The sequence below is a fragment of the Lissotriton vulgaris genome, chromosome 5 (assembly GCF_964263255.1).
Source record: "Lissotriton vulgaris chromosome 5, aLisVul1.2, whole genome shotgun sequence".
Taxonomy (NCBI): domain Eukaryota; kingdom Metazoa; phylum Chordata; class Amphibia; order Caudata; family Salamandridae; genus Lissotriton; species Lissotriton vulgaris.
In genome coordinates, this window is record NC_141693.1 from 472,622,708 (window position 1) to 472,649,610 (window position 26,903).

Below are 26,903 nucleotides of genomic sequence, written 5' to 3' on the forward strand. Positions count from 1 at the left end.
GGTGCTTTCTGGCTGACTTCTGGGTTGGGGCCTAACAGCCTTGCTGCTGGGTTCTGGACCACCTGAAGTCTGTTGATCACGTATTTTGGCGCCCCTAGAAACAGTGAGTTTTCGTTGTCCAGACGTGATGTGACCAGGGAGTGGACTACAGCTTCTCTAAGCTGTATGGGAATACGATCCAGTATTTTCCGAAGTGTTCTAAGTAGTCCGAAACATGTGCTTATTACTTTCTAGTCTTTAGGCTTGAGTGGGCTGCCCAGGCAGTTGGGCCAGCTTATTGACGGCCTAGGAGTTGCCTTATTCCAGAGGACCATAAGCTCCATTTTTCCCTGTTTAGTTTTAAGCAGCTCTTTGTCACCCATTCATAACTTTCTCCATACAGGGAGCTAACCTGTCAGAGTCCCCATTAGTTCTAGGGTCTTAGGAAATCACCAGCTGCTTATCGTCAGCGTAGGATGTTATGGAAACGTCGAACTCTTGCGCAATCCGTTATTATGGCTCCATATAAACATTGACCAGTGTGGGATTCAGCGAGGAGCCCTGCGGCACCCCACAGGTTAGGGGCATTGAGTTGGAGAGGATATTGTTTTCCATAACTTGGAAAGTTCTCCCCTCCAGGAATGAAGCCAGCTACTGTAGCATGGTACCTTGGACACCGATGGCCGAAAATCTGCTTCGCATAATGTGGTGGTCTACCGTGTCGAAGGCAGCACTCAGGTCCAGAAGTAGTAAAGCTGCTGAGCTTCCCTGGTCTAACGACATTTTAAGTTCCTCTACCACTGTTAAAAGAGCAGATTCAGTGCTGTGCTGTGCACGAAATCCCATCTGTGTGGAGTGACGACACACAAAGAACTCTGACAACGATCTGTTTACGTGTTTTCCGTGCCCACGTGTCAACCATAAAAGAAATCTATTTAGGAATCCGATTTTGTAGCCTGTTTGGAAGATCAGAAGTATGGAATTCATCATCTACATATATTAAATGTATAGAGGAGAGACTATGTTGGGCGAGTCAGAAACAACGGGGACTAAGACAAACAATCGGAAAGCCTTTTGAAAATAAATACATTGGTATATCACAACCTATTTGGTGGCCTTGGCGTCAATTGCAGAGGTCCCAATTCCATATTAGCTGGATGTTTAACAGTCCTGAATGCCACATATTCCCTGCCACCTCTTTACCTAATTTCCTAACCAGACTTGTGTTTCCATTAGCATAATCAACACTCCAGAGATGTTATTGAACTTAAAATTCTGGTTCAGCCAAAATAATGAATTGTTCATCAAAGAGTTTTATCTTTCTGTTTAAGGCTGGCTAGCAGAGATACACCTACTAATATGGCAGCATATGGAGTAGCTTCATTTTGAGCAGTCAACGTCAGGATTTCTTTTATCCAAATCCCCACTGAAATTTTTCAGGGTGAGACATCAGATAGGATGTAACAGGGACCCAAAAATCCTTAAGGCGGGAGAACTCAGGTAACTCCTCTTAATACAATTGCAATTGATCCCTGTAATTAACCAAATCTCTGAGCCACTGCTTTACAGAGATTTGGTGGAAATCTCCCGTTATGGACAGCTGACATATGTTTTTCAAATTTCTTGAGCCAGACAGCCATGATGGGACACATATATTCAGAGGAGAAGCAACATTTCTCTTTCTGTTATCATCCATCAAACTAAGGTCATTTTTGTCCCGCTACACTTTGGCACAGAACGGGCGATGAAATTCTCACCCACCAGCAGATCCACGTAATCCCTCCGAGTATCATCTAGATACCGCGAGGCTTCGTTTCACATAAGTAAATCTGGGACCAATGAGAGAATTATAAAGCGACTATAATTGATAATTATCTTCAGAGTACATTCATCTAAACAACAGTAAACATTAATGTGTAAGAAATACAGACTTCCTGAAGAAGGCTCACGCCGAAACGCGTTGAATGGGAATGTGTTACTGTATTCTATGAATTATTCTGACTTTTTTTATACTAAATTTTTGTATTATCTTTTTATAATATATTTGTCACATGTGTAAGCACTTTGTTTAGATAGATGTTTTATTAGTGAAAAATGTCCTACAAAAAAAGATGAAATAATAATAAATAAAATATCAATATATATCAAGAACACATACAGTGTTATTTGATTCATTACCACAACGTCTTCTCAAACCCATTTAAACAAGCACATAACCCGGTTCACTTATGCCCTCCTTTTCCTAATAATTGTTTCCTTGCTAGGGTTCATCTCATAAGGCAGGGGCCCCATTCTTCCAAATATATTACAGTGGGTGCAGACCTGGAGCCCCAGCGCTGTGCCACTGCCCTTTTTGCAAAAAGGGTGGCAATCGCAACAAGACTTCTGCTAGCCGGTTTCAGGCATTATCTAAGTAGGCACAGCTCAGGTGTACAACCTACCGGCTCCAACACCATATCCGTTAAAATGCAAACCACTGCAGCCCTGAAAGCAAACATGCCTCTACACATCCATGCAACATGATAAAAATCTGCATTCGCAGCACCACACCACACACAGTCCGAAGTCTCTCTCTGGCCATATTTATATAACTGCAGAGGGGAGTAATATACCTCATGCAGGTATTTAAAATGTATAATTCTGAGGTTACAGTTGGCTGTGAGACAACCCGTGAGTTGACAGCATGCCGTCCAAACTTCAAGAGTGATAGGGTTGCCTAGCGCAGCCTGCCAGCGCAGGCATGATGAGTGCTCCTCATGGTCTTGTTCCTGCAGAGAGGAGTTATAAAGTTTAGTAATGAGCCCGTTGCGACTCTAGCCTGTCAACAAGCTCTGCAGTGCATGAAGCGCTGTGGGCTCTGCAGGATACTCGGGATATACAGCACGGATAGCCTGACGGACTCGGACATATGTGAAATTAAACATAAAACTGCAGTCTGCACCATTCTGAGCTTCGCGCAGCATTTTTAAACAGCCCTCCTTATATAAATCCCCCACTCTGATGATGCCCGCAACCAACAACTCTTTCAGGTGCAGAGGACTCCTGCGCCGCAGATGTAGCCATATGAGATGCTAGAGGCAACAGTGGAGCATATATATAGGACAATTGAGCTCTGGACGCCAGTGCCCGCCATGCCCATGACGTGCATAAAGGAGGATTTATCTCTGTTTGGGGCCCACCCGAGCCACCCGAGAGGACCCTCGCCTGTAATGGGACGGGAAGAACTGCATCCAATTGCCACGAGAGGCTGGAAGCGCTGTGGGAACGGCCAGTCAGGAGCAAAATGTGCCTGCGCACATAGATAATAGAGACGTAGATCCGGAGCATCAAAACCTCCTCAATCAAAGGGCTGCACTTGTAAATCCCATCTACATCTGGGCTGTCTCCCTCCCCACACAAAGGTTAATAAGGAAGATTGTAGGGTGCAGAAAAGCGCTATATTAAAATGTATGGGTATGTTGACGAAGAAATATAGCATCTGAGGCAAAACTTTTTTTTTTATAACTGCTATCCTATCTGCCAACGATATGGGAAGATGTGACCACCGTTCGGCCTGTTCAGAAATGCGCATAATTGAGCGCCCATAATTCTCAGAGATCACCTCAGCGGGATCTCGATGTATCCACACTCCCAGGTATTTCACAGGTTCGGAGGTCCAGGAAAAAAAAACCCACCTCAAATCCGTTTTGAACATATATGTATTAGATTGCAAAGAATTCCTTTTCCCAGAGTTCATGGTGGCCTGAGGACGTGATGGCTGGCTCCGTCATTAAAACACCAGCGGGTGTTAACTTACAATTCTTTACGAGTAGAGCTGTCACTTACATTTTTAACTGGATAAAATTGCTAAGTGTTCACTCCCTTTGATATAATTTTTCATAAAGACTTTTCAACAGGTCGTTTGAATAATCAAAATGTTCATCAACCTTAGAAGAAAAAAAGTTGAAAGAAGTCTTATCAGATTGGGTCTGAGACGGGCAAGGAGGAAAAAAAGATTGGAAGGCACATCATGGACCTCTGCATGATAGTTCTTATGTCCTATGTTGCTTCTTGTGAAGGCCTTCAATAGAGGAATGGTGGGGACCAAACACAACACATAATAAACTGATTCCTAAATAAATGATTCTGTCATTAATTACGCCCACTGCTTTGGTAAAAAAAATCTTCTATAGAGGTAAGATATGTTTCTACTTCTAACCTCACACAAGGCCTAGGGATAGAATAGCGTTTGTCTTTGCCATCATAAAAGATCCACAATAACTGGATGCAGCAATAATATATCAGATATCAAATGTCAGAAGTAGGCCCACCTCCAGGTGCAGAAGTTCCATCATTGATGTGGGCATGCCTGCAAGCATCTCCAAAAGCAAGAACTCTAAGCAGCTTTTCAAAGCATCGGTAATGATGGTGGGTGTCATCAGATGTCTTCTCACAGGGAACTCTCAAACAGTTAGTCCCCTGATGACAGCATGGTTCATTGCCTTTTTCCTTCATATCTAGAAGTGTTCAAAGCCACTGTGTCGTTGGGCAGGGCCAACATCTCAATGTAACGTTGCATGGGACACTCTTTTTTTCCATAATTCACTGACTTATTTTTTCATGCCTGTGTGGTGACTGCTTTAGGGCTTTCAAAGCTGCCTCAGGGGTGACTGCTTGGACCATGGGCTGTGCATCGTATGGAAGAGGACTCTAGTACTGAGCATTTAGTAGTGTAAACGGGGTTTTGAGGCTGACTATTCTGCTAACTCATTAAACAAGGGCCAATAAAATAGAATCTGGTTCCCCTCTGGACTAACAGTCCATAAAAGGAACAAGGGCTTTTTTGCCTCCACTCAGTGGCCATGTAAAATCGTCCTTGCAGCTTTCCTTTCTTAGTAAACAAATTGAGAAGCTTTTGTCTGTTCAGTTTCAATCTCATGCAACTAGCCGTAACATTCTGAGTTCATACTAGCCAGGCCCAAAACCCAGATGCAACACCAAGGCAGCAAACGCACAGGTACTCAATTATGCCCTGCATACTGTATATGAGGGTGGTGCATAGCTTTTTCACACAGGATGCAATCAATGTTTTTGAGGAAGGGTGCCTTAAACACATCATGAAAGTCACACAAGGCAGTCATTAGACTTGCATGCAGGCCGGTGAGTGCAGCAGCAATTGTCTGTCCTACTGTCCCACCACTTGCTCTTTTCCTTGAATACAGTCATGACAGACAAAGACCCAGCTTAACCTCCAGTTATGGCTTCCAGAACCTGTAAAATATATAGAAAAAGGTGTAGAATAGGAAGACTAACACTACAAATATTAAAATTGGCATTGTCTTGACAGGAGATCAGGCTGCCGTCTTCTCAGACGGGATGAAGTATGGGACAGGAGGTGGTGGGTGTAGTGGGGTGCTTTGGGACTTTATGTGGTAAAACAGGGCAGGAAGGGTCCGAGTATGAGAACCAAATGAGGTAAAGGCAATCCAGCAGTGCATGGTTGGCCCACTAGCTGATATGAACACCAGCAAATTTCCAGGATAGGTTTCTGGGATATGTTGGATAGTATGGTAACAATGACTGGGTACACTTGAAATTGGTGTAGTATTTGTGGGGCATGATGTACAGTAAACCGTGGAGTTTGGTGATCACCTTATGACTACCAGAGGGTGTACATAGCATGGTGTCCATTGGTGAGGGAGGCTGGAGCTGCTCTACAAAGGGATCATTGAGTGTGTTGTACAATAGACTATGGACATTGGAAGCAGTCTTCTTATAAATCATATGGAGCCTATGCCACATATTTGGGTGTGTATGGTGTCTGTGAGGATAGCTAAGGCCAATCTATATTGCCATTTACCTGAATGATCTCCTTTCCACCCAGGATTGCGGAGACAACAGTGACAATTGAACTCCTTAAAGCTCAGGATGTAGAGAAGGAGAGATCCTTGGAGACATTAAATCAGAAACTGGAAGAGCTGGTAAGCCTATTCTCCTCCCACTTCTCATCTACATGTGTGCCCTTACTGTATGTCCATCACTCCAATCTTCATGTATGTATGTACGTATATGGTATGGCTATAGCACAAACTTAGCCAAAAGCCTGTGATGTTGACCATTGCTCCATAATGCTGCATGCATTCTTAGATTTTCATGTTTGACTCATGAGAGGCTTACGAAGCGGCTTATGTATTATGGCAGCAAACACTGGGACATTAGGACCTTTTAAAGGTAGTTATGCAGCAGCTGGTAAAGTCACTTTCATTGGTGAAATATGAACACGTTTTTGCAGGGAGGACGGACACACAGCTTAACAATCCTAGGTGAACATTATGACAAAACTTCACATGCAGGAACTCTCATGACAGTAAGGGCAACACAGCATACATCTGAGGATGGTAGGTCTTGCAGTCAGATTATTTCAGATGAGCATACTCATCAAGGTGATACAAACCAATTGGACAATACCACGCACATGTGTTGTTTATTAAAACATTATCCCCTTCCCTTTTCAAGGGGATTGGTAAAGTCCTCTTTTTTTTTGTAAAAGATGTTTTTATTGACATATTGATAAAATAAAACCACAAAAGCGACATCTCCGCTCAACTTCCCTCGCAGGGGGCACGGAATCAAGCATACAAGTTCAGCGAACTCAGATGAGCAGTAAACTCTTGCTGAAGAATCACAGGTCCCATCTAGAAGGAGAGCATTGTGCAGTGCCGGCCCAGGGGACCAAGGATCGAAGCAAGCAACATTGCAGAGCTTGGTATCGCTAGTTTGCAGAGTAGCTGGTCTGGCGCCCTAGTATGCAGTCCGTACCCTCCCGCTCATTCACTGTGCTGGCGTCGCCAAAACTCTCCCCCCCAACACCCCTCCCCCCCCACCCCTCCCCACCCCGCTCCCCAGTGGTGGTAACTCTCAGTCAGTCACAAATCAGTCGTCCACGGTCACTCAGGTCTGGAATAAATGAAGGCCTCGCAAGGAGGGAGGGCAAACAGCAGATGGCAGGCCGTTGGATAAAAAGCGGACCAGTGGACCCCAGCGGAAGGTAAAGTTCTTGAAATCATTCCTGAAGATGTCCGCCATCCTTTCCATACTTAGCAATTTCCACAGCCTTGCGTGCCATAGGGCAAGCGACGGAGCCTCCTTCTTTTTCCAAGCTGCAGCCAGGGTCAGTTTGGCCGCTCCAGTACATAACCATAGGATCTTTTTATCCGCTCGCGTCTGATGTTCGAGATCCGGGTCACGAAGGCCTAGCAGAATGTGTTCAAGCGTGTCCTTAATAGGGTAGCCCAAAATCTCTTTAATGTGTGAGAGGATTTCCTCCCAGTAGGGTCGGATGTTCAGGCAGTCCCACCAAATATGGCGAAAGTCACCCAGAGCCCCACAGCCCCTCCAGCATCTATCTGAAGAGTCCGAGAAGATCCGTTTCAATTTGGCTGGGTACATATACCAGTCCATTGTGGTTTTAAGGTGGGCTTCTCGAAGATCCAGCGAGTGGTTGTGCTTTGCGATATCATGCCACAGATGGGACCACTCTTCATCTGCAATGGGGTGGCCCAGAATGTCCTCCCAAAGGCTCATATATCGTGGCCTAGGAGATGTCGAGGTGGAGAGCAGGAGATCATACAGGAAAGAAATAGTCCCTCTCATGCTGGAAGTCTTTGCAAGGAATGCCTCAAAGACAGTGGGTGGTCTGGTAGCTGCTTCTCTAACTAAGGGTGATAATGCCCAGTGCATCATCTGAGTGTGATGGAATTGTTCCAGCGAAGGGACCGAGTAGTCGCGCATGCAGTTAGCGAACGTAAGAGGCGCATCCCCATGAAGAGATGTGTAAGGGCGTAGCAGCCCCCGGCCCTCCAGGCGTCGAAAGGACCCTCGTGTTCCGCAGAAGGAAAGGCGGGGTTAAAATGAATCGGGGTATATGGGGACGGGAATGACGTCCATCGGTCGTCATGGGATACTGAGTCCCATACCTTCAGAGTGGTACTCGTGGGGGTGCTGATGTACGTATTTCTGGGTCTGTCCCTCTTTGGCTTCCACGCTAGGTCCCAAATCGTCCTCCCCGCCACCGAGCGGTCCATGTGCAACCAGTGCTTCTCAGACTCTGGTTGCGACCACTCTACAAGTATCCGGAGCTGCGCCGCCTTGTAGTACAAGTGCATATCTGGCAGACCTACACCGCCCTTCTTCTGAGGGCGTCGGAGAGTAGCAAAGGAGAATCGGGCGCGACCACCCTGCCAGATGTAGCGGAGCATCATGGATCGGAGGCGAGTAAAGAGGACGCCATCAGGAACCACAGGGAGGGCCTGGAAGAGGTACAGCAGTTTAGGCAAGAGGGACATTTTAATCGCGTAGACCCGCCCCAACCACGAGATGAACATAGGTTTCCAACGGCCCAGTTCACCCTAAATCTTCGTCAGAAGCGGTGGAAAGTTCGCGGTATATAGTTTCTCAACAGTGGGGGTCAGGTGGGCTCCCAGATACACTAAGGAAGTGAGGGACCATGGAAGCGGCGATAAAAGTCGAAGTCGGTCGGCCTCCACTGCGGGAAGTGTGAGGTTGAGAATGTAGGATTTATTCAGGTTGACCTTAAAACCTGCGACTTTCTCAAAACATTCCAGGGCTTCCTGGACAGGAGGGAGGGAGAGGGCGTGATCCGCCAGGGACAGCAGAACGTCATCTGCAAAGAGAGAGATCTTATGCTGCTCCCCCGTGAAGGGTATTCCCCGGATATCTGGGTTTTCTCTAATCGCCACCGTAAGAGGTTATCTTCTCAGAGCAAAAAGCAGGGTCGAGAGGGGGCATCCCTGCCGTGTGCCGCGAGCATGTGAGAAGAAGGTGGAGCAGTGGCCATTCACTGTGATCCTCGAGCGGGGGTTGCTGTAGTTTGCCCTGAGCATTGTAAGAAACGCGGGGTAAAAGCCAAATGCCTCCAGGGTCCGGAACAAAAAGTTCCAGTCCACACGATCAAAGGCCTTCTCGGCATCAAGGCCCACCAGGACCACCGGGATCTTAAAGCGAGTGGCCTTCTCGATGAGGTGGACCACTCTCCTGGTGTTGTCGTGTGTCTGGCGGCCTTTAATAAAGCCGGATTGGTCCGGGTGGATCAGAGCCGGCATTAGGTCCTGTAGTCTACGCGCCAAGATGGAAGAATACAATTTGGCATCAATATTAAGTAGGGCGATGGGCGGGGGCGCTAGAGGGCGCGCTTGCGGAATGGCTGCCTAGACCTGCAGCTCCCGCTCCTTGGACATTAATCCTGCCTTAATCCCTTGCCACGGGGTGCTGCATTGCCCCCAGGAGACCGGATCCCGCATCCGGAGGGTGCTCCCTACACTCGGCCCAAGTTTGAGGCGGCTGCGACCATCGGAGCCGGAGATACGGGCTCCTGAAATTTGCCCAGCGCCTGCTCTGGACCTAGAGGAGGTGGGCGATCGGCTGCTGCGCCTACGCGACCCCGGGGACTGCCACGAGGAGCCAGGGCCGCACTGTGACCTCGCCTCCCTAACCCTACTGAGACGGCGGACGGCGGGGACGGTGCAGGTAGGAGACGGCTACAAACTCGCCTAAGGTCTCTCCCCACCCGGCGCACCGCTGACACGGAGGGAGGGCTGCACCTGACGGAACACCTGCTACCACCGCCCGGCCAGATCCGGGGGGGTGCTCCCTACACTCGACCCCGGATTGAGGGGGCTGCGACCATCGGAGCCGGAGGTACGGGCTCCTGCAATCTGCCCGGCGCCTGCTCTGGACCCACAGGAGGTAGGCGATCGGCTGCTGCGCCTACGCGACCCCGGGGACTGCCACGAGGAGCCAGGGCCGCACTGTGATCTCGCCTACCTAACCCTACTGTGACGGCGGACGGCGGGGGCGGCGCAGGTGGGAGACGGCTGCAAACTCGCCAGAGGTCTCTCCCCACCCGGCGCACCGCTGACACGGAGGGAGGGCTGCGCCTGACGGAACGCCTGCTACCACAGCCCTGCCAGATCGCCGTACCTCTCTTTACTAGTGCGGCAGGCCCGGACTTAAGAGGCGCTAACCACCGGGCGCATCGGCAGGGGAACGGGACTGCCCCATTTTGCATGATCCCCCTGCCGTTTCCCGCTCTGCTCGCCCGCAGCGCACTGCACGATCCTGGGCGCTAGATGCACTGGGGGCTACCCTCTGGGAGATTGGCTGCCATGCTTGGAAACACCGTCCGGTGAGTCACGTCCCGCCCGGTGGTGTCTGGGGGGGCCTGCTTCCCTGGATTTGACCCTGCGGCCTGTTGAAGCGGCCGGAGACTTGACTTTTTCGCATTCTCTAACTACCGCCTGGAAGATGCCCGATGCTGCGACCTGGGCGCCCTAGACTACCATTAAGCAGTTGGTAACCGCGTGGCGCTACTGGTGGCGCCGGCCGTATTGTGCGGCATTGCAGTGCTCCTGAACTTGAGGCCCTTCTGCCCTGCGGCTGGCTGTTTCTCACCTGCGTTGCTCTTCCATCCTTCCTTACTCTGTTTTTGGACTCTCCCTTACCACTGGTCATCACCATGGGACGACCTGATACTCGCCAGCCTAAGCTAAGCTTCGACAACTCTCGCAAGGGCACCACATCGGCACAGATGAACCCGGGACCCAGCGTGCCGCCTCCACAGCCTGACCCGCCTATCGCTCCTGCTGCGGACATCACCAACCTGCTGCAGGAGATGCGACAGGGCTTCGCCACCGTGGTGGAGAAGGTGGACGGTGTCACAGCCCGGCTGGACGCCCTGGTCCATAAAGTGGATCGTCATGAAGAACGCCTCACAACGGCGGAACAAAGAATCTCCGACAATACCGACGCCACCGCGTCCCATACCACGCAGCTGGCGAGAATGGATAACCTGCTCCGCATTATTGCGGCAAAGAATGAGGACTTGGAAGCACGAAGCCGCAGAAACAACATTCGCATTACGAACGTGCCGGAGTCCACTGCCACGGGCCGGATGGAACTCTATGTGGAGAAATTGCTCAAGGGCTCAATCGGGGAGGAGGCTTTTTCGTCCCAGTTCATAGTGGAGAGGGCCCATCGCTCCCTGGCGCCTGTGCCCCAACCTGGCCTACCACCGAGACCTATTATTGCTCGCCTCCTGAATTATCGTGATCGCGACACGGCCCTCCAGGCTGCCCGGACGCAGAGATCACTGAGGTTTGAAGGCATCACATTCTCCATCTATCCTGACTTCACACCGATGGTTCAGGACGAGCGGCGCAAATTCCTCCCAGTGAAGAAAAAACTGCGCGAGGCTCAAATAGACTATGCCCTATTGTACTCTGCGAAGCTTAGAGTCACCCACCAGGGCAAACAACGCTTTTTTACAAACCCACAGAAGGCCGAGGACTTCCTTAAGTCGATCCGAAGGGCGCGCAGGGACGACCATGCACCTGCAGACGACCTAGAGAACGATGACCTACCTCCGGAGCGCCACGGAGACTAATGGCCCTCACATGCTTCGAGCTCGGACTGCACCGTCCCTACTCACTGGCTGGCGTCAACTCATCATTCGCGATCTGGAGAAATGCCTGAGTGACGACCTTTCTGGACATTGCACCCCAGTGGTAACGTATACCAAGGACCACTCTCTCGGCCTTAGACTCCACCAAGGGCGGTACAGATTGGAGCTACTGGCCGGTTAGTGGCAGCGCGCACTCTCGAATGTACCCCTGTCGGGTGTTCCCCACTGACTTCATGTTTGTTTGGATGTTTGCCTCTCTGAGGTTGGGGGGGAGGGATAAGGGGGGGTTTCGTTTTAGGGGGTCTCATGGCTGCTGGCATGTTTGGGATGCTGGGGTGGGTGGGGGGAGGGTTGATTTCAAGAGGTTTCCATTGCGTAGACTGTATATGTGTTTACTAGCCTGGTGTGTGAACTGGTTCCTCGGAGGCGAATGTGGAGTCATGATTTGGCCCTCTTGGGCACCTTCGTTTAACTGTTGCTGTATCTATGGCTGCTGTTAGCACGGCTGCGCGACTGACGTGCCTTTCATGGAATATTCGGGGGTTGAACGATGCTAGGAAATGCAGGAATGTTATTGCATATTTAAATAGACATCATATACAAGTTGCCTTGCTGCAAGAGACACACATGCCCGTACGTAGTGACACCCCATTTGGACTGAAGTGGGCAGGCACCCGCGCATTCTCCTCCTATTCATCATATGCTAGGGGTGTAGCGATTCTTGTTGCCCGTGGCGTGCCGTTCCACCGCCTCGGAAAAGAGGTCGACAGGGAGGGGCGATATGTATTGCTGTGGGGCAAGGTGGGACATGACACCTATCTATTTGTATCAATGTATGCACCGAATGTTGACTCACCTGTTTTTTTTTCCACACTGTGGGGTAGAATTGTTTCCATTGGAGCGCGACATGTCATTTGGGGTGGGGACTTTAATCTGGCGCTGGCGCCCCCCCTTGACAGGGCGGATGGTGTTGGCTCCTACAAACCCCGAGCCAGAGAGGTTTTGGAGGGAGTGATGGAGGAGGGTGGTTTGCTCGATGCTTGGAGACAAATTCATCCCCTAGGACGGGAGGGCACACACTTCACGCCTCACACCGGGACATGGGCGCGCCTGGATTACTTCTTGGTAACCCGAGACATCACTAAAGAGTTAATAGGAGTTGACCACTTGCCCAGAACCTTTTCGGATCACAGCCCTGTTAGACTGCAGTTCCGGACTCCCGGGTGGGATAGTCCGCGACCACAGTGGAGGCTAGGCCCCGATATGCTCCTGGACGAGCTCTTTCGTACAGAGCTCGGCGACGAGATCAGAGAGTTCTTCCCTAGGAACAAAGGCTCAGTAGAATCAGTGGAACACATATGGGAAGCTTTCAAGGTCACTATAAGGGGGTTCTGCATTTCCAAAAGCCATGGGGTCCTACGAGATATTCTGCGCACCATCACCACACTAGAGGGGGAGCTGCGGACGCTAGAGATCCAAATGGCGGCGAGTAATGACCCACACCTACAGGTAGCCTTCAGAGACACACTATCCAAATATGCGGAGGAAGCTGCCAGAGAGGCGAAATACCGAGGCAAACACTGGGTGGCTAGAAGATATTGCGAAGGGGATAGCCCTGGGAAAGTACTGGCAACACTCACGCGTACACCACGAGAACATAACATCATATTGGAGCTCACTGACGAGACTGGTGCTATCACTAGAGAATCAGATACGATACTCACTACCTTCACGACCCACTACTCGGCACTATACACATCCAAGGCGGAGACGGACGCTTCATACACTGACTATTTGAACGAAGTGGCGCTCTGCTGGCTTAGCGATGGCGATAGGGAGTTCCTTGCGGCGCCTTTCGAACTTGACGAAGTTCGCGAGGCCATTATGTCCCTCAAAAACGGGAAGGCCCCGGGCCTCGATGGCATCCCAGCCGAGTTCTACAAAACCTATATAGATATCATGGCGCCCGTGCTTAGCGAAGTCTTCACCGAATCATTGGCTGATGGGATACTGCCCCGCTCCATGCGTGAGGTGGTTATCACCTCTCTCCTGAAGCCAGGTAAGGAACCCACCTCTTGCGACTCTTACCGCCCACTCTCCCTTCTGAACTGTGATGTAAAGATCCTTGCCAAGATACTAGCCACGCGACTCTCGCTGCTCATGACCAGAATTGTCCTACCCGACCAGTCTGGCTTCGTGGCGGGTAGGTCTACATCCCACAATCTCCGTACCCTTTTCTCCCTGCTTCGCACGGTTCATCCTGATATTCCGGTGGCGGCGGTATTCCTGGACGCTACCAAGGCGTTCGACTCAGTCGAATGGCCCTACCTTTTCTCGGTCCTAGCCAGCATGGGCTTCCCTAAACTGTTCTTGTCATGGGTACGCCTCCTATACACAGATCCCACGGCAAGAGTACTGATAAATGGTAAACTGTCACCACCCATCAACCTGACGAGGGGTACCCGCCAGGGATGCCCGTTATCACCTCTATTATTCGCTATTGCGGTCGAGCCACTAGCATGCCGCCTGCGCCAATTACACCGTGCGGGAGCAGTGCAATGCCTGCAGCGGCAAATCGATGTGTCCCTCTATGCGGATGACATCACACTGTACGTAAAATTCCCGGAACTGCACCTGAATCCCCTGCTACGTGAGTTCGTCCTTTTTGGAGGAATGTCAGGTGTTCACATTAACTGGTCTAAATCGCAATTTTTTCCCCTTACGGATGCGGTAAGTGACTTCCCACTAGATTACCCATTGGAATGGTGTCGAGATGATCTTCGATACCTGGGTATCCGGATAGCTCGAGATAAGGACGAGACACTCCGCTCCAATTATGGAGTAGCCATAACCAAGTTGACTGCCTCCGTTGATAGATGGGTCACGTTGCCTCTCTCCATGGCTGGCAGGGCCTCCCTCATAAAAATGGTAATATTGCCCCGTTTCCTGTACCTTTTCCTTAATATTCCCTACTACCCAGGTGCTTTCTTTTTCAAGACGCTCCGCACGGAGCTGCGCAGACTCTTTTGGGGTGGCAAATCTCCCCGTTTAAAATGGACCACACTGACCCTTCCCTATGACCAAGGCGGGTTCGACATCCCTGATTTTGAGACATACTATCTGTGCGCACAGGCGCATTTTGCCTACCACTGGATGGCTCCTACTCCCTTTCTGCCACATATAGCGGTGGAAGACTGGATAGTACACCCGCTCCCGTTGAACGGCCTGCTACACTGTCCCGAGGCTTCCATCACTACTGCGGATACCTCGGTCTCCTGCACACTGGACGCGTGGCGGCGCATCGCACAGCGACTGCTCTGCACACTGCCATACTCCCCCAGGCTGCCTCTCACCTATCACCCGCAGCTTGCCTTATTATCGGAACAGGGGTTCCGACAACTCTGTGACAAGCTCCATATCACCTGCTGGGGGGATCTGTTTCACGACAGACTTTTCAAGTCGGCTGATCATTTTTTTAAAACATATGCATACACGCCCCTTGAACTCTTTTACTATCTTCGACTGCGCGCCGGGATGCGGGATATCCTTCCCGACTACCCTGAAGAGCCTGCCATCCTGCCCCCGCTACACTACCTTTTGGAATCAAAGGATGGGACACATTTGGTCTCTGGGCTCTACCGACAGTATCGTGGAGCTGCCCCCTTACCAATCTCTGCTGCTCGATCGAAATGGTCAGCGGAACTCGGTACTGATATTTCGGACGACCAGTGGAAGCACTGCTGCACATTGACTTCCCGCATCTCTGCCAGTTGCAGATTGAAAATTATACATTATAAGTTTCTGCAGCGGATCTACTACACCCCGGTCCGAAAATACAGATTCGGGCTGGCCGATAATGACCGCTGTGAACGCTGTCGAGCCGAACATGCTGACTTCCTCCACTTGGCATGGTCCTGCCCCCAGATCGCTGACTACTGGCGGCAGGTCCTCGAGGCAGTTGCAGAAATGCTGGATGAAGAGGTTCCTGCGGACCCTCTGGTTGCCATCCTTGGATATACCAAGCACTTACCTAAGGGCTGCAGAAAATTCGCCGACATAGCATTACTCTTGGCCAAGCGGAGGGTGGCTTGCCGCTGGAGTAGGGGCAGAGCGCCCAAGTTCAAAGATTGGCTAACTGACTTGACATATTGCCAAGACCAACACACTACCTTTTCTGAACTGTTACCTCTCTCATGCAGACCAAGGAACATTTGGGATCCGCTGGTACACTACTTGCTTAAACTCTCAAATGACGATGCGCAGTCAGGCGACGAGCCTGCCACCTCCCAACCACAATGACATGTTTTCTACAGTTTGATCCGTTACCTTGGAGGGAGCGTGCTGCCCTCCTCCACTTGACTGGCCTCCCTGCCCCAGCTGTTTCCTCGAAGAGCAGATGCCCCCTGCCTAAGCCCTCATATTCCGCAGCTTCTGGCACAGACACCCCCATGAACTGCGGCTGTACTAGAGATTGAGCCAGAGATAGTCACCTCCCCACATGGTGCCACCTGTTAGGGCCAACACGCTACACCGTTACCATACCTTATCACCACACAGTCACGCACTACCTCTTTGTTGTAACCTCGTTGGGATGTTAATTGTTTCTTGTTTTACGTACTACAAAACAGCAGTGAGACTCTTCTCTCGCTCAAAAAAAACCTGTTCGACTGCTGCTCATCCTTACTTGGACTGCCTCACCGACCACCACTGTGACGCTACTTACCTGTGTATTGTGCCGCCGGGCCCCCGGGATGCCGGCTACCAGGCTGTGTATTGTTGAATATTCTATTGCTGCCGGCCTCCGGGTTGTAGGCGACCCAAGCTGTGTATCCTACCTCATCTTTTTCAATAAAGCTGGTTTGGACACCAAAAAAAAAAAAAAAAAAAAAAAGTAGGGCGATGGGCCTATACGATGAGCAAGAGGTAAGGTCCTTCCCAGGTTTTGGAATGATGGAGATCGCTGCCTCCGCCATGGAACCCGAAGACATTCCGGTTTCTCCCATGGTATTGAATAGGTGCGTCAAGAATCCGCTAATGTCCGAGGTGAAAGTCTGGTAGAACAGCGCGGTGAAACCATCCGGACCGGCGCCTTGTGTGGTTTCAGCGCTTTAATTGCGTCTCTAATCTCCTCCTCCGTGATGGGGGCAGCAAGGAGTTTGTTAAATTCCGCGGAGACCTGGGGGAGCGGATGCGCCCGCAGGTATTGCTCCTGGGCGGTCGGGGACAAGGCCTCCCCGAGTAGAGTGCGGCATAGTAGTCCCCAAAGAGGGTCGCTTTATCCCCATCTCGGTGTACCAGGGTGCCCGTCGGGTCCTGGATACCTCCTACGTACTCCTTCTCCCTTTTGTCCCTGAGCTGCCGGGCCAGGTGCTTCCCCACCTTGTTTCCCTGGGAGTAGGATAGGCGCCGGAGCCTAAGTAGGGTAAGTTCCGCCCGGTTGTTGTAATGGGCTCTAAGCTTACTGCGGACCTCCGTCCGGGGTCGGAGCGTCAATCTAGAGGGGTTCTGTTTGTGCGCCTGTTCGAGTATTGCCAATTCCCGCTCCAAATCTTCCCGCTCAATGCGTCTCTTTTTGTTGAGCGCGTAATTAAGTGCAATGCACTCACCCCGAATAGTAGCTTTGAAGGCGTCCCATATTGTGAGGATGGAAGTGTTTTCCACCCGATTAAGATCAAAGAAGTCACGGATACTCTTCCGGAGCTCCCTGCAGTACGTGTCATCCTGAGTTAAGGACGGAGGGAAATACCACTTGCGACAGGCTGACGTCCTAGGAGACCATGTTAAACAGAGCGCCAGCAGGCTATGGTCCGAGACAGATAGGGGGAATATACTGCCCTCTTGGAGTTCGCCTCGTAGGGATAGACTCACAAAAATGTGGTCCAGTCGAGATTAGGAGTGATGGACATGGGAGAAAAAGGTGTAGTCCCTCACCTGGGGGTGGAGGGCACGCCATCCATCGATAAGGCCAAGGCTACCAATCATGTCCTGGGTATCCGCGGCAAAAGTGCAGCGGATACCCAGGCGTTGGGAACAGTCAAGCTCTTTGTCCCAGACCATGTTAAAGTCCCCCAGGGCCACAAGCTCCCCCTCCACAAACTCCTCCACCTCACAGAGGAGATCTCGTTGGAAACCGTTCTGCCCCACATTCGGGGCATAGAGGACCAGGAATGTACATGTCCTGCCCAGCAGTACCTCCTTGACCATCAGCCACCGCCCCTCCCTGTCGCTCCGGACCCCCATCGGCTGAAAATAGAGGGTGGAGCGAAACGCCAGGGCCACTCCCCTATGCTTCGTAGCTGCGGAGGATCGATAAATGAGGGGAAATTGTTTATGCTTCTGTCTAGCTTTATCTTTACGGGCCAGGTGTGTCTCCTGGAGGCCCACCACGTCTAAGTGATGGTCAACTATGTACTTCCAGACCTTCTGGCGCTTTTGTGGGGAGTTCAGACCTTTAACATTCCATGTGCCGATGACTACTGGCATTACAGAGTATTCCCCCCCTCTCTCTCAGCTAGACGGCCCAGATCAACCCACTCATGTCCACTCCATCTAAGGTGGGTCGGTCGTACTACTCCCCATCGCCGGTCACACCAGTCACACTCCATCCCTGAACCGAGGGCCTCTGGGAAGGGCCCCTGCATCACAGTTCTAGGCCTTCTCACTCCCCCATCCTGCCTACCCCCCCCCCCCAACCAGCCCAGGGCAACCAGTTAAGGGCCTCGCCACCCCCACCCACCCCACAAACCAAAGTGGCCTCAGATGATTGCAATAGAGTCACCCCAAAGGAGCACCAAATACAGTCAACGCACCTCCCCGAGACCTGCCGCCACCACTCATCACTCACCGAGTTGAATCGCGTGCATACACATCCCCCCAGTTACCACCACTCCCTCCCCTTACCCCCTGTACCCCCTCCCCCTCTCCCACACCCCCAAGAACCAAACAACCCCAACCAACAAGAAAAAGAATGTCAAGGGGCCCAAGTAATGTGGGACTTCTGATACATACGAACTCCACGAGGTGGGTCCGTCGCCGTCAGTTCTCCAGGGCCACGTCCTGTGGCGTACTCCCACATAGAACATAGTGTTACACAGTACCTGAAGTGGGGGGGGGAAGGAGGCCCCCCGGTGCCCATTCTATGTCCTTCCCGGGGTCAAGCTGCTGAAGAACTAAGCTGTGAGGAGTTCACTGTCGCCGATGCCACAGCTACCACCGCTGCTCCCCGCTCCTGCAGACCCGATGCGGGGTCCAGCCTTGCCGTCTACCCCCCCCCCCACTCTCTGCCAAGAGGAGGATCGCTGTTGCCGTCTTTGCAGAGGACTCCTATCACCCGGGGGGAGCAGAGTCATTCAAGCCAAGGAGATCCTTAGCATCTTGTAGAGACCTGATCTGGACCAGTCTGTTCTGCCATCTGAAGACGATTCTGAACGGGTGACCCCAGGAGTAAGATATGTTTTGTTCCCGCAGAAAGGACGTCACCGGGCGAAACTCACGACGTTTCTGAAGTGTGGAGGCCGCCAGGTCCTGGAATAGTTGGGGTCGATGGTCTCGAAATTGTAGAGAGGTGATCCCTCTAGCTTTCCGCAGTATTCTTTCCTTTAGCTGGAAATCATGGACGCACACCAGGATGTCCGGCGGTGGAGATCCGGACCCTCTCGGCAATCCCACTCTGTGGACCCTATCCATGTGGACTTCTCGAAGGTCTTCTTCATCCAGGATTTGGAGGAACAGGGCCTCCACATAGCCCCGCAGGTCTCCGGCCTCACCCCCGCTAAGCACCACCCGGATACGGATGTTATTCCGGCGGGAGCAGTTCTCCAAGTCCTCAGCGTGCGATTGGAGATCCAGGTTCTGCTCAGTAAGCCTGATGACATCCTGCTGCAACTGATGGACATCGCCCGCCATGCCTAGGTCATGCTCTTCGAGTGTCGCCACCCTCTCTCCAATGCTATCCACATCTCTCCGAACCTCGCGGAGATCTGAGGCGAGTTGGGTGCGAAGCTCCGAAATGTCCTCTTTGATCGCTGTAAACAGTTCCAGCATAAAGGCCTTGGTGGCCGGGGCATCGCCGTCCTTTTGTTTGGGGGAGCTGCTAGGCCCAGGCGGCGTCGATGAGGAAGCCCCCCTGGGTGGCCATCTTTGTCCGGTTTATCCTTCTCCTTACGGAGCCTGCCCGCCATTTTGCTATATCCGGCGAGCTGCTCCAAATGTCTCTCCTGCTCCGCGCTCTGCCCTCCAGGTGAGGGCACCCGGCAGACCAACCAGCCGCTCCCACGCCGGAGAGCCCAGACTCAGGGCCCCCGCGATCGCAGGCGGCCAGCGGAGACCAAATGGGGGAAAGTCTTAGCCACGCAGTGGCCTCTCCGTCCTAGAACAGTGCCGGGCCCCGGGGAGGGGGGGGGAGGCGCGGGGGTCGCGGGCAAAGTCTATGTGCCAAAGCCGAAGTCCCAAGTGTGAGCCCCGTCCCGCCAAGCACCGTTCAAGGGCTCCAACTCGGTCCCCCAGTAGGACTCGGTGAGGCCTACCTCCTGACCCGCTCCTTAGTCGTGGCCTGTCCCAGATCCGACGCCGCTCTCTGCGGGGGGTGCCAAATACAGTGTGAGCGCTTCACTCCATGGCTCCGAATCAGATTTCCTCGTGGTGCCGGGCACGCATCGGCCAGGCCTAGGCTGGATCAGGCCGCCGGGATCACCTCACCCCCACAGCTGCGCCACTCAGGCTGTCCCGGTCACGGGGGGGACTCGTCAGCAGCTCCACTCTTGTCCCGTCATCAGGACCCGAACAGCTAGACCCCCGGTGCTCCACTAGATAGGGGCCGAGATCACCAGGCCGCCAGTCCCCGGCCTCGGGTGAAGCAGGTCGCCGGGGATTCACTCCTCGCCGCCGGGCATGCGCCCAAGATCCTCCCGGTCCGCTGCTGCCCTGCCGCACTGTGCTTCGGGGGGGGCTGCGGGCTCTCCGGCGCTCACGGGCAATGCTCACGGGCAATGCTCACGGAACCCGCGGGGTCACCCCTGGAGTCCTCACGTTCCGTCCGCCAAAGTTACCGCGCCCAGCGGCCCTCAGCAGTCACTTTCGCTATTTCCGCTTTCCGTGCAGCTAGGGGCTCCAGAAGATCGCCGCTCGGGTCCGGATCACCCCACGGGGTTCTCCCAGGCAGTCTGGTGGCTAGCTGTGCCCCAGAGAGGACGCTAAACAATGCTTTTAAAGAACGTGGCGCCGGAGGGACCTAGAGAAGCGTCCTACTCCGTCGCCATCTTGGACACGCCCCCGTAAAGTCCTCTTTTAAGCGATGCATGCATTCTACACTAAGTTGTTAAGAATGCTATGCCACCAATAATGGAGACTAGCAGTCAAATGGTAGCTATTTAGTGTGTAATAATGCACAGAGTTGGAATATGTTCACTATAATGGTTATCGTCTGTTACCCACACCACATTGTTGCATCTCTCTTTCCTGTGTGGCTACAGTCTTTTTTTGCTATCTTGTATTCTTATTCTGCTTCCAAAACCACCAACTCTTGGTGTTCAGGTTAGTCTGTTATTCACAGTTCGTCAGTTCACAGAGAGACAGAAGCAGTGTGGGCTCCCCAAATAAACGTGTGCTTTTTCTGCCATTCGCATCATTCTGTATTACACACGGCTTACTCTATGAGATGGTCGTGTTCAGAAATTAGAAGACAGCATAATAGTAAATAACAAACCTAAAACTGCGTATGTTCATATTTATTTATAGACATGTAAAATAGGTAGTTTAAAATTAGGATTAACAGAGAAAGCCAGAAGGTGCTAGCACCTTTCGTGTCAAAGATACAATGCTGCGGCCACCATAAGGTGGGTCCTGGGGTGGGGCGAGCCGGCTCACTAAGCATGGGGAAGATAGTTACAAAAATAACAATGCACAAAATAAAATTATACCACCCGGTCCGGCATTGTGAGGCGTAGGACGACCGCTGAACAACGGAGTTCGTGACGACACTGCACTTTACAGTGTCTGCACCTGCCGGTACATGTTGGTACAATTTGCTGACCCAACTTGGGCTATGTTGTAGATCTACAGGTACCACTTTTTAGGGTGCTGTATGGGTGGTCACTAACTGTTTTACAAATTCAGACCACCACCAAAAAGTGTAGCTAGATCGTTTACCTGTCCTGAAAAATTGCCGTGTACTTGACTCAAGGCAAGAAACATGTTGGCCTAATTTCCAAGCGCAAAACCCTGTAACCTTAGAGCAGATGTGCGCACATTTTTGTTTTTAATCAGGATAGTGACTACATTCATTAAAGTTGTTTTGAGTGGACCACTAATTCCTGTTTTGACCTTACACTTTTCACAGTTATACATCAACACTCACTAAGGGCCCTCCCACGTACTGCACTCAACGGCAAAAGGAAAAAAGATCTCCGCCAAGAAGGCCCCATCATGGGTGTCGATCGGGTATTGCAGCGCCGATCCAATGAGGAGCAGACCCAATGATGAAGCAAGACATCTAGCTGGCTGGGTGTGTGAAGGTCTTTTTCCGAAAGGAGGAAATCCTTCTCCAGCCCTGAGTGAGCGCCCCTGTGCTCCCTACACATACCTTCACCTGCAACACACAGTAGGAACGGCATACCACCTTGTTTTTGTACAAAATAAAATTAAACAGGCACAGTATAGGAGGCAAGAAAACAACAATAATGGGGCACAGAGGTCCACACAAGGGGCAAAACGAAGACGAGCACTTCGCTTTAAGGCAGCGACGGGGGAGCTGGCACAAGGACCTGCTCAATGGGTTCGTGCTGCTGCCTCCATTAAGTAGGTCCTGGAGATGGGAAGGGCGCTGGCTGGCAGGAGGTGGGAGCGGCGAACGGCAGGAAAGCAAGCAGCGAGGATGGCCGACTTGCTGTGCATGGGTAAGAAAGTTTAAAAAATAACAAGGCACAGAATAAAATTATACAGGCTCAGTATAGGAAGCAAGAAAATAACAGTAATGGGACATGGAGGTCAACACAAGAGCAGGGGGCAAAACAAAGACAAGCACTGAGCTTTAGGACAGCAAAGGGACCTGGCACAAGGACCTGCTCAATGGGGTCTCGCTGCAGCTCCATTAAGTAGGTCCTGGGGGAGGGAGAAGCGTCCGGAGGCAGGAGTGGCGAACGGCAGGGAAGCAAGCGGCGAGGCGGTGCCGGCTCACAGTGCATGGGTTAAAAAGTTGCAAAAATAACAAGGCACAGAATAAAATTAAACAGCCATGGTATAGCAGGCAAGAAAACAACAGTAATGTGACACATAGGTCAACACAAGAGCAAGGTCAAAACAAAGGCCAGCACTGAGCCTTATGCAGCGAGAGGAGCTGGCACAAGGACCTGTAAATGAATAGTTACAGATTTATATGACACCCAAGGTAGCACTGAGAAGTTACATAGTTGGAAACCAGTTAGCACCATAGGTTTCTACCCAGACACTGGGTAAGGTTGTGTGGTTATAGGAACACTGTATCTAGTAGTCACCCAGATTCGCCTAAAAGGCTGCTGTTCAGCTGTTTATCTTGTGGAAGTGAGCTCACAAACTCACTCCCCTTTTGACAGAACCCACCTGGCATTAGTGTACTGACCTCTCCCCAACACCTGGTAGTGCATATTGTCTGGGCACCATCAATATTATACCTCGCAGCACTATGTGGATGTACCAAGTCTTTTTCCACCTGTCCTGAAATCTGTGCTGGTTGTGTGGTTATGTGAGACCTTAATAAGTCGACATCATATTCTGCTGGCTTGTGAAGTACTTGCCTTCCTTTAGTGAGCTGAACAATCCTGAGACCCATTTCTGTTATATGCTTACAGGAGGCAAGTCGACTTCAGCATCATGCCGCAATGGAGGCAGAAGAAATTGAGGCCCTGAGATCAGAGGCTGACTTGCTGCAGCAGACACTACGAGATCTTGCACAGGTAAGTTTGGCATAAAATAATCTTGTTAAAAAATGGGGATGGCAGCAATTATTTCACCCATCTCTGATCTGTTCCTTCATATAGGTCATTTTTATTTACTTGTTTATTGTTCAGTTACAGAGAAAATATATAATATATAACAGTATACACCTTGTTTGCTGATGGAATATGTGCTATAACGATAGTTCCTTGCAGTGAAACAATGACAACATATAGCATCTGTATTTCTCCTTTCGGTATGTTCTAATTATTATTGCTAACTTGTAGCACACCTATGAGCCCATAAGTGTATCTCCCATGGCACCAGTTTTCATTGCTGTTAATCCAGCTGTAGTTTTAATCCCAAAAAAAGTTCCAAACGACAATGTTCTCTTATGTTCTCTTATTCAAATAAATTGTATTTCCAATTGGTTCAAAATATATCACATTATTGTTTCATAACATGTAGCAATAATCCTGTATGTGTTCCAATGCATTTCGGTGAGTAAATCACCTTCGTCAGGGAACGTCTACAAACAAATGAAAAAGTATACATTAATACTTATAATAGAAGAATTGGCAAAAATACTGGAAGAATTAAAAACAGAAATTGAGACCGTAACCGAAGAATTGAAAAAGGGAGCCACAGAAGAAGAGTTACAAAAAATCATAGAAGACATCAATGCTCAGTTAGCTAACCACATACAGGAAGTAAACGAACGTAAATTAAGGAAATATAGAAGAGACACCCTCGACTATAAATTACAAGAAGTCTACACATGGGCCGAAGTTTATGCTAGAAGGAGACAAACTAAACAATATACATCTCAAACAGACACGTCATCCACAGACAGTGATAGACCACAGCAAAGAAAAACACCAACCGGAACCACACCAACAGATAAACCAACTACCCCGGAGCCTTTTTTAGATGCAGGCCCAACAGGAACAGAAGACCCAGGAGGGGACGCAACAAAAACAAAAGAAATAAATCCACCACAAACGAGGAATACCACGACCAGGAAAGAGAGAAAGAAACAGCACTAACCAGACAAGAAAATTTAGTGTTGAACATTTCAGATCAAAACCTCAACGACTTACAAATAAACACATTGCAACGAGGGTTATCGTTCGTACCTACCACCCACACAAACAAGCTTGAATTGGAAGTGAGTCTTTTTAAACTCACACGCAAAATGAGACTAAGACACTTCTTCGAGAATGTAATAACAGAAAAACCACCTCCTAAAGAAGATGAATTGAAAGGATTAAAAACCTCCAGTAATTACATGCCACCTACATCACATAAAATGATAGACCTTTTTGAAAACTTATGCAAACAAGAAATTAGCAAAATCAACACCAACAAGAGGGTCAGAAATCCGAACATGTCTAAAAAAGAATTTGGAGCTATTGAAAGCATAGCCAACAACCAACAGATAGTTTGCCAAAAAGCAGACAAGGGAGGAGCAATGGTCGTAATGAACAAGAAGTTCTATGAGGAAGCCATGCAGACGCATCTAAGTGACATCAATACATATATGGAAATCGATCACGACCCAACGATGGACATACGCAAAAAATTACAAGCTATGTTGAAACAAGCTACAGACCAAGGAACCATCAATGAAAAAACCAAACAGTACCTTACGCAAGAGAACCCAAAGAGTCCCACCATATATCTAGTACCCAAGGTACATAAAGACCTGAAGAAACCCCCATGCCGACCTATCGTATCAACCAAGTTGAGCATACACGAACCAGTGGGCAAATTCATTGATAAGCACCTGCAACCTTTGGTCATAAAAAATATCTCGTACATAAAAGACACCACAGATTTTTTGGTAAAGTTACAAGCAGTTAAAATAGAACCAGACTGCATCATGGCCACCGTAGATGTAAAAACATTATATACATCCATACCTCACAGAGAAGGCCTAGAGGCTATTGAAAAAGCCTTATTACAGAGTACTTATCCGCATGACCTACAACTTTTCCTATTGCAACTAATGGAATTCACCCTGTTGAACAGCTACTTCACCTATGAAAAACACTGGTATATTCAACTAAATGGTACAGCCATGGGAAATTGCGCCGCACCGGCGTACGCGAATCTCTTCATGGGATCATTTGAGGAGGAACACATCTATAATGATCAAGAGTGGGCGACACATCTGTTAGCGTACATGAGATTCATAGATGACATGTTCATCATATGGAAAGGTACACAGGAATCACTGGAACAACAATTGCAAATATTGAATGAAAAAAACGAGAGAATCAAATTTACATGGACCATCAATAATACAACTATCCAATACTTGGATGTGGAAATAACATTAAACAATGGCATCATCACCACGAACTTATACCGAAAACCCACAGATAAGAACAACCTATTACACTATACCAGTTACCATCCTTCCACGTTGAAGCAACACCTCCCTTTCACTCAATTTCTCAGGGTCAGGAGAGTGGTGTCTGAGGACCACGTATGCCAAGAACAGCTACAAAACATGGCAGATAGATTTTCCACCAGAGGATATCCAGAGGAGATCATTCAGAAATCCCAGGAAAGAGCGCTCACAAAAACCAGACAAGAACTACTTACCTATAAAACCACCACTAAAACACAAAGAATAACGTGTGTTAGTAAATACTCTAATGTAAGCTCCCAGTTCAAAAAAATCATATACAGAAATTGGCAAATTGTCAAAATGGAGACGGACTTCAACGGTATATTTGATCAAGAACCTTTATTTGCTCACTCAAGAGGCAAGAACTTAGGAGAATTATTGAAGAAACCCAAGCAAACCACACCTCACCAAATATATAGAGGTACGGTACCGTGTCTAAACTGCGCTAACTGCCACAATATCATTAAGGGGATAACGATAAATCACCCCATGAAAGGACACAAGATACCTCTTAGAGTCAATGCCAGTTGCGACACCACCAACGTGGTGTATCTTTTAAAATGCCCTTGTGGGAAAGTGTATGTGGGACACACTGAGAGAAAACTGAAAGTGAGATTGCATGAACATAAGAGCAATATTAGAACCCACTCCACCAAATCCACAGTAGCCATCCATTTCACAGAAGAGCGCCATAACATAAATCAACTGAGAGCATGCATATTGGAAATTGTACCGAGGAAAGAAGGAGCGCTGAACAAAAAAAACTTGTTAAAAAGGGAGAACCACTGGATTTATTACATGAACAGCCTTAAGCCAAATGGGCTTAATGATCGTATAGAATTTTCGTGTTATTTGTAAATAATCATTGTCATGGTATTATGCTGCATACATCTTGAAAACAGACACATGAATATATTGTTAAATTTTGATTGTGTAGCCTTGATTGACCTCTACCTGTAGTAGATATATGAGATATGAAATCTTGTTTTGATTTTCGTTCACTAAAGTTTTTGGTTTGTCAATAATACGTAAAATGTAAAAAAAAAATGTTCAACAGAACCACACCCTTTAAGTTATGCACAGCGCATGCGCGATGATCGCAGCGTTAGTTCAGACACCCTGAACCTGAGAGCGAGCACGCAG

At 49.8% G+C, this 26,903-nt stretch overlaps 1 protein-coding gene across 3 annotated transcripts in view; it reads left to right on the top strand.

The window, feature by feature from the left end:
* The window catches only part of CROCC (ciliary rootlet coiled-coil, rootletin), a 463,946-nt gene that overhangs the window by 116,180 nt on the left and 320,863 nt on the right, over positions 1-26,903 (top strand). For all 3 annotated transcript variants that reach the window (XM_086921919.1, XM_086921920.1, XM_086921921.1), the window contains 2 exons: positions 5,843-5,939; positions 23,260-23,364. In XM_086921919.1, coding sequence (XP_086778045.1) covers positions 5,843-5,939; positions 23,260-23,364 — 202 coding nt within the window. The remainder of the gene's footprint in view (positions 1-5,842; positions 5,940-23,259; positions 23,365-26,903) is intronic.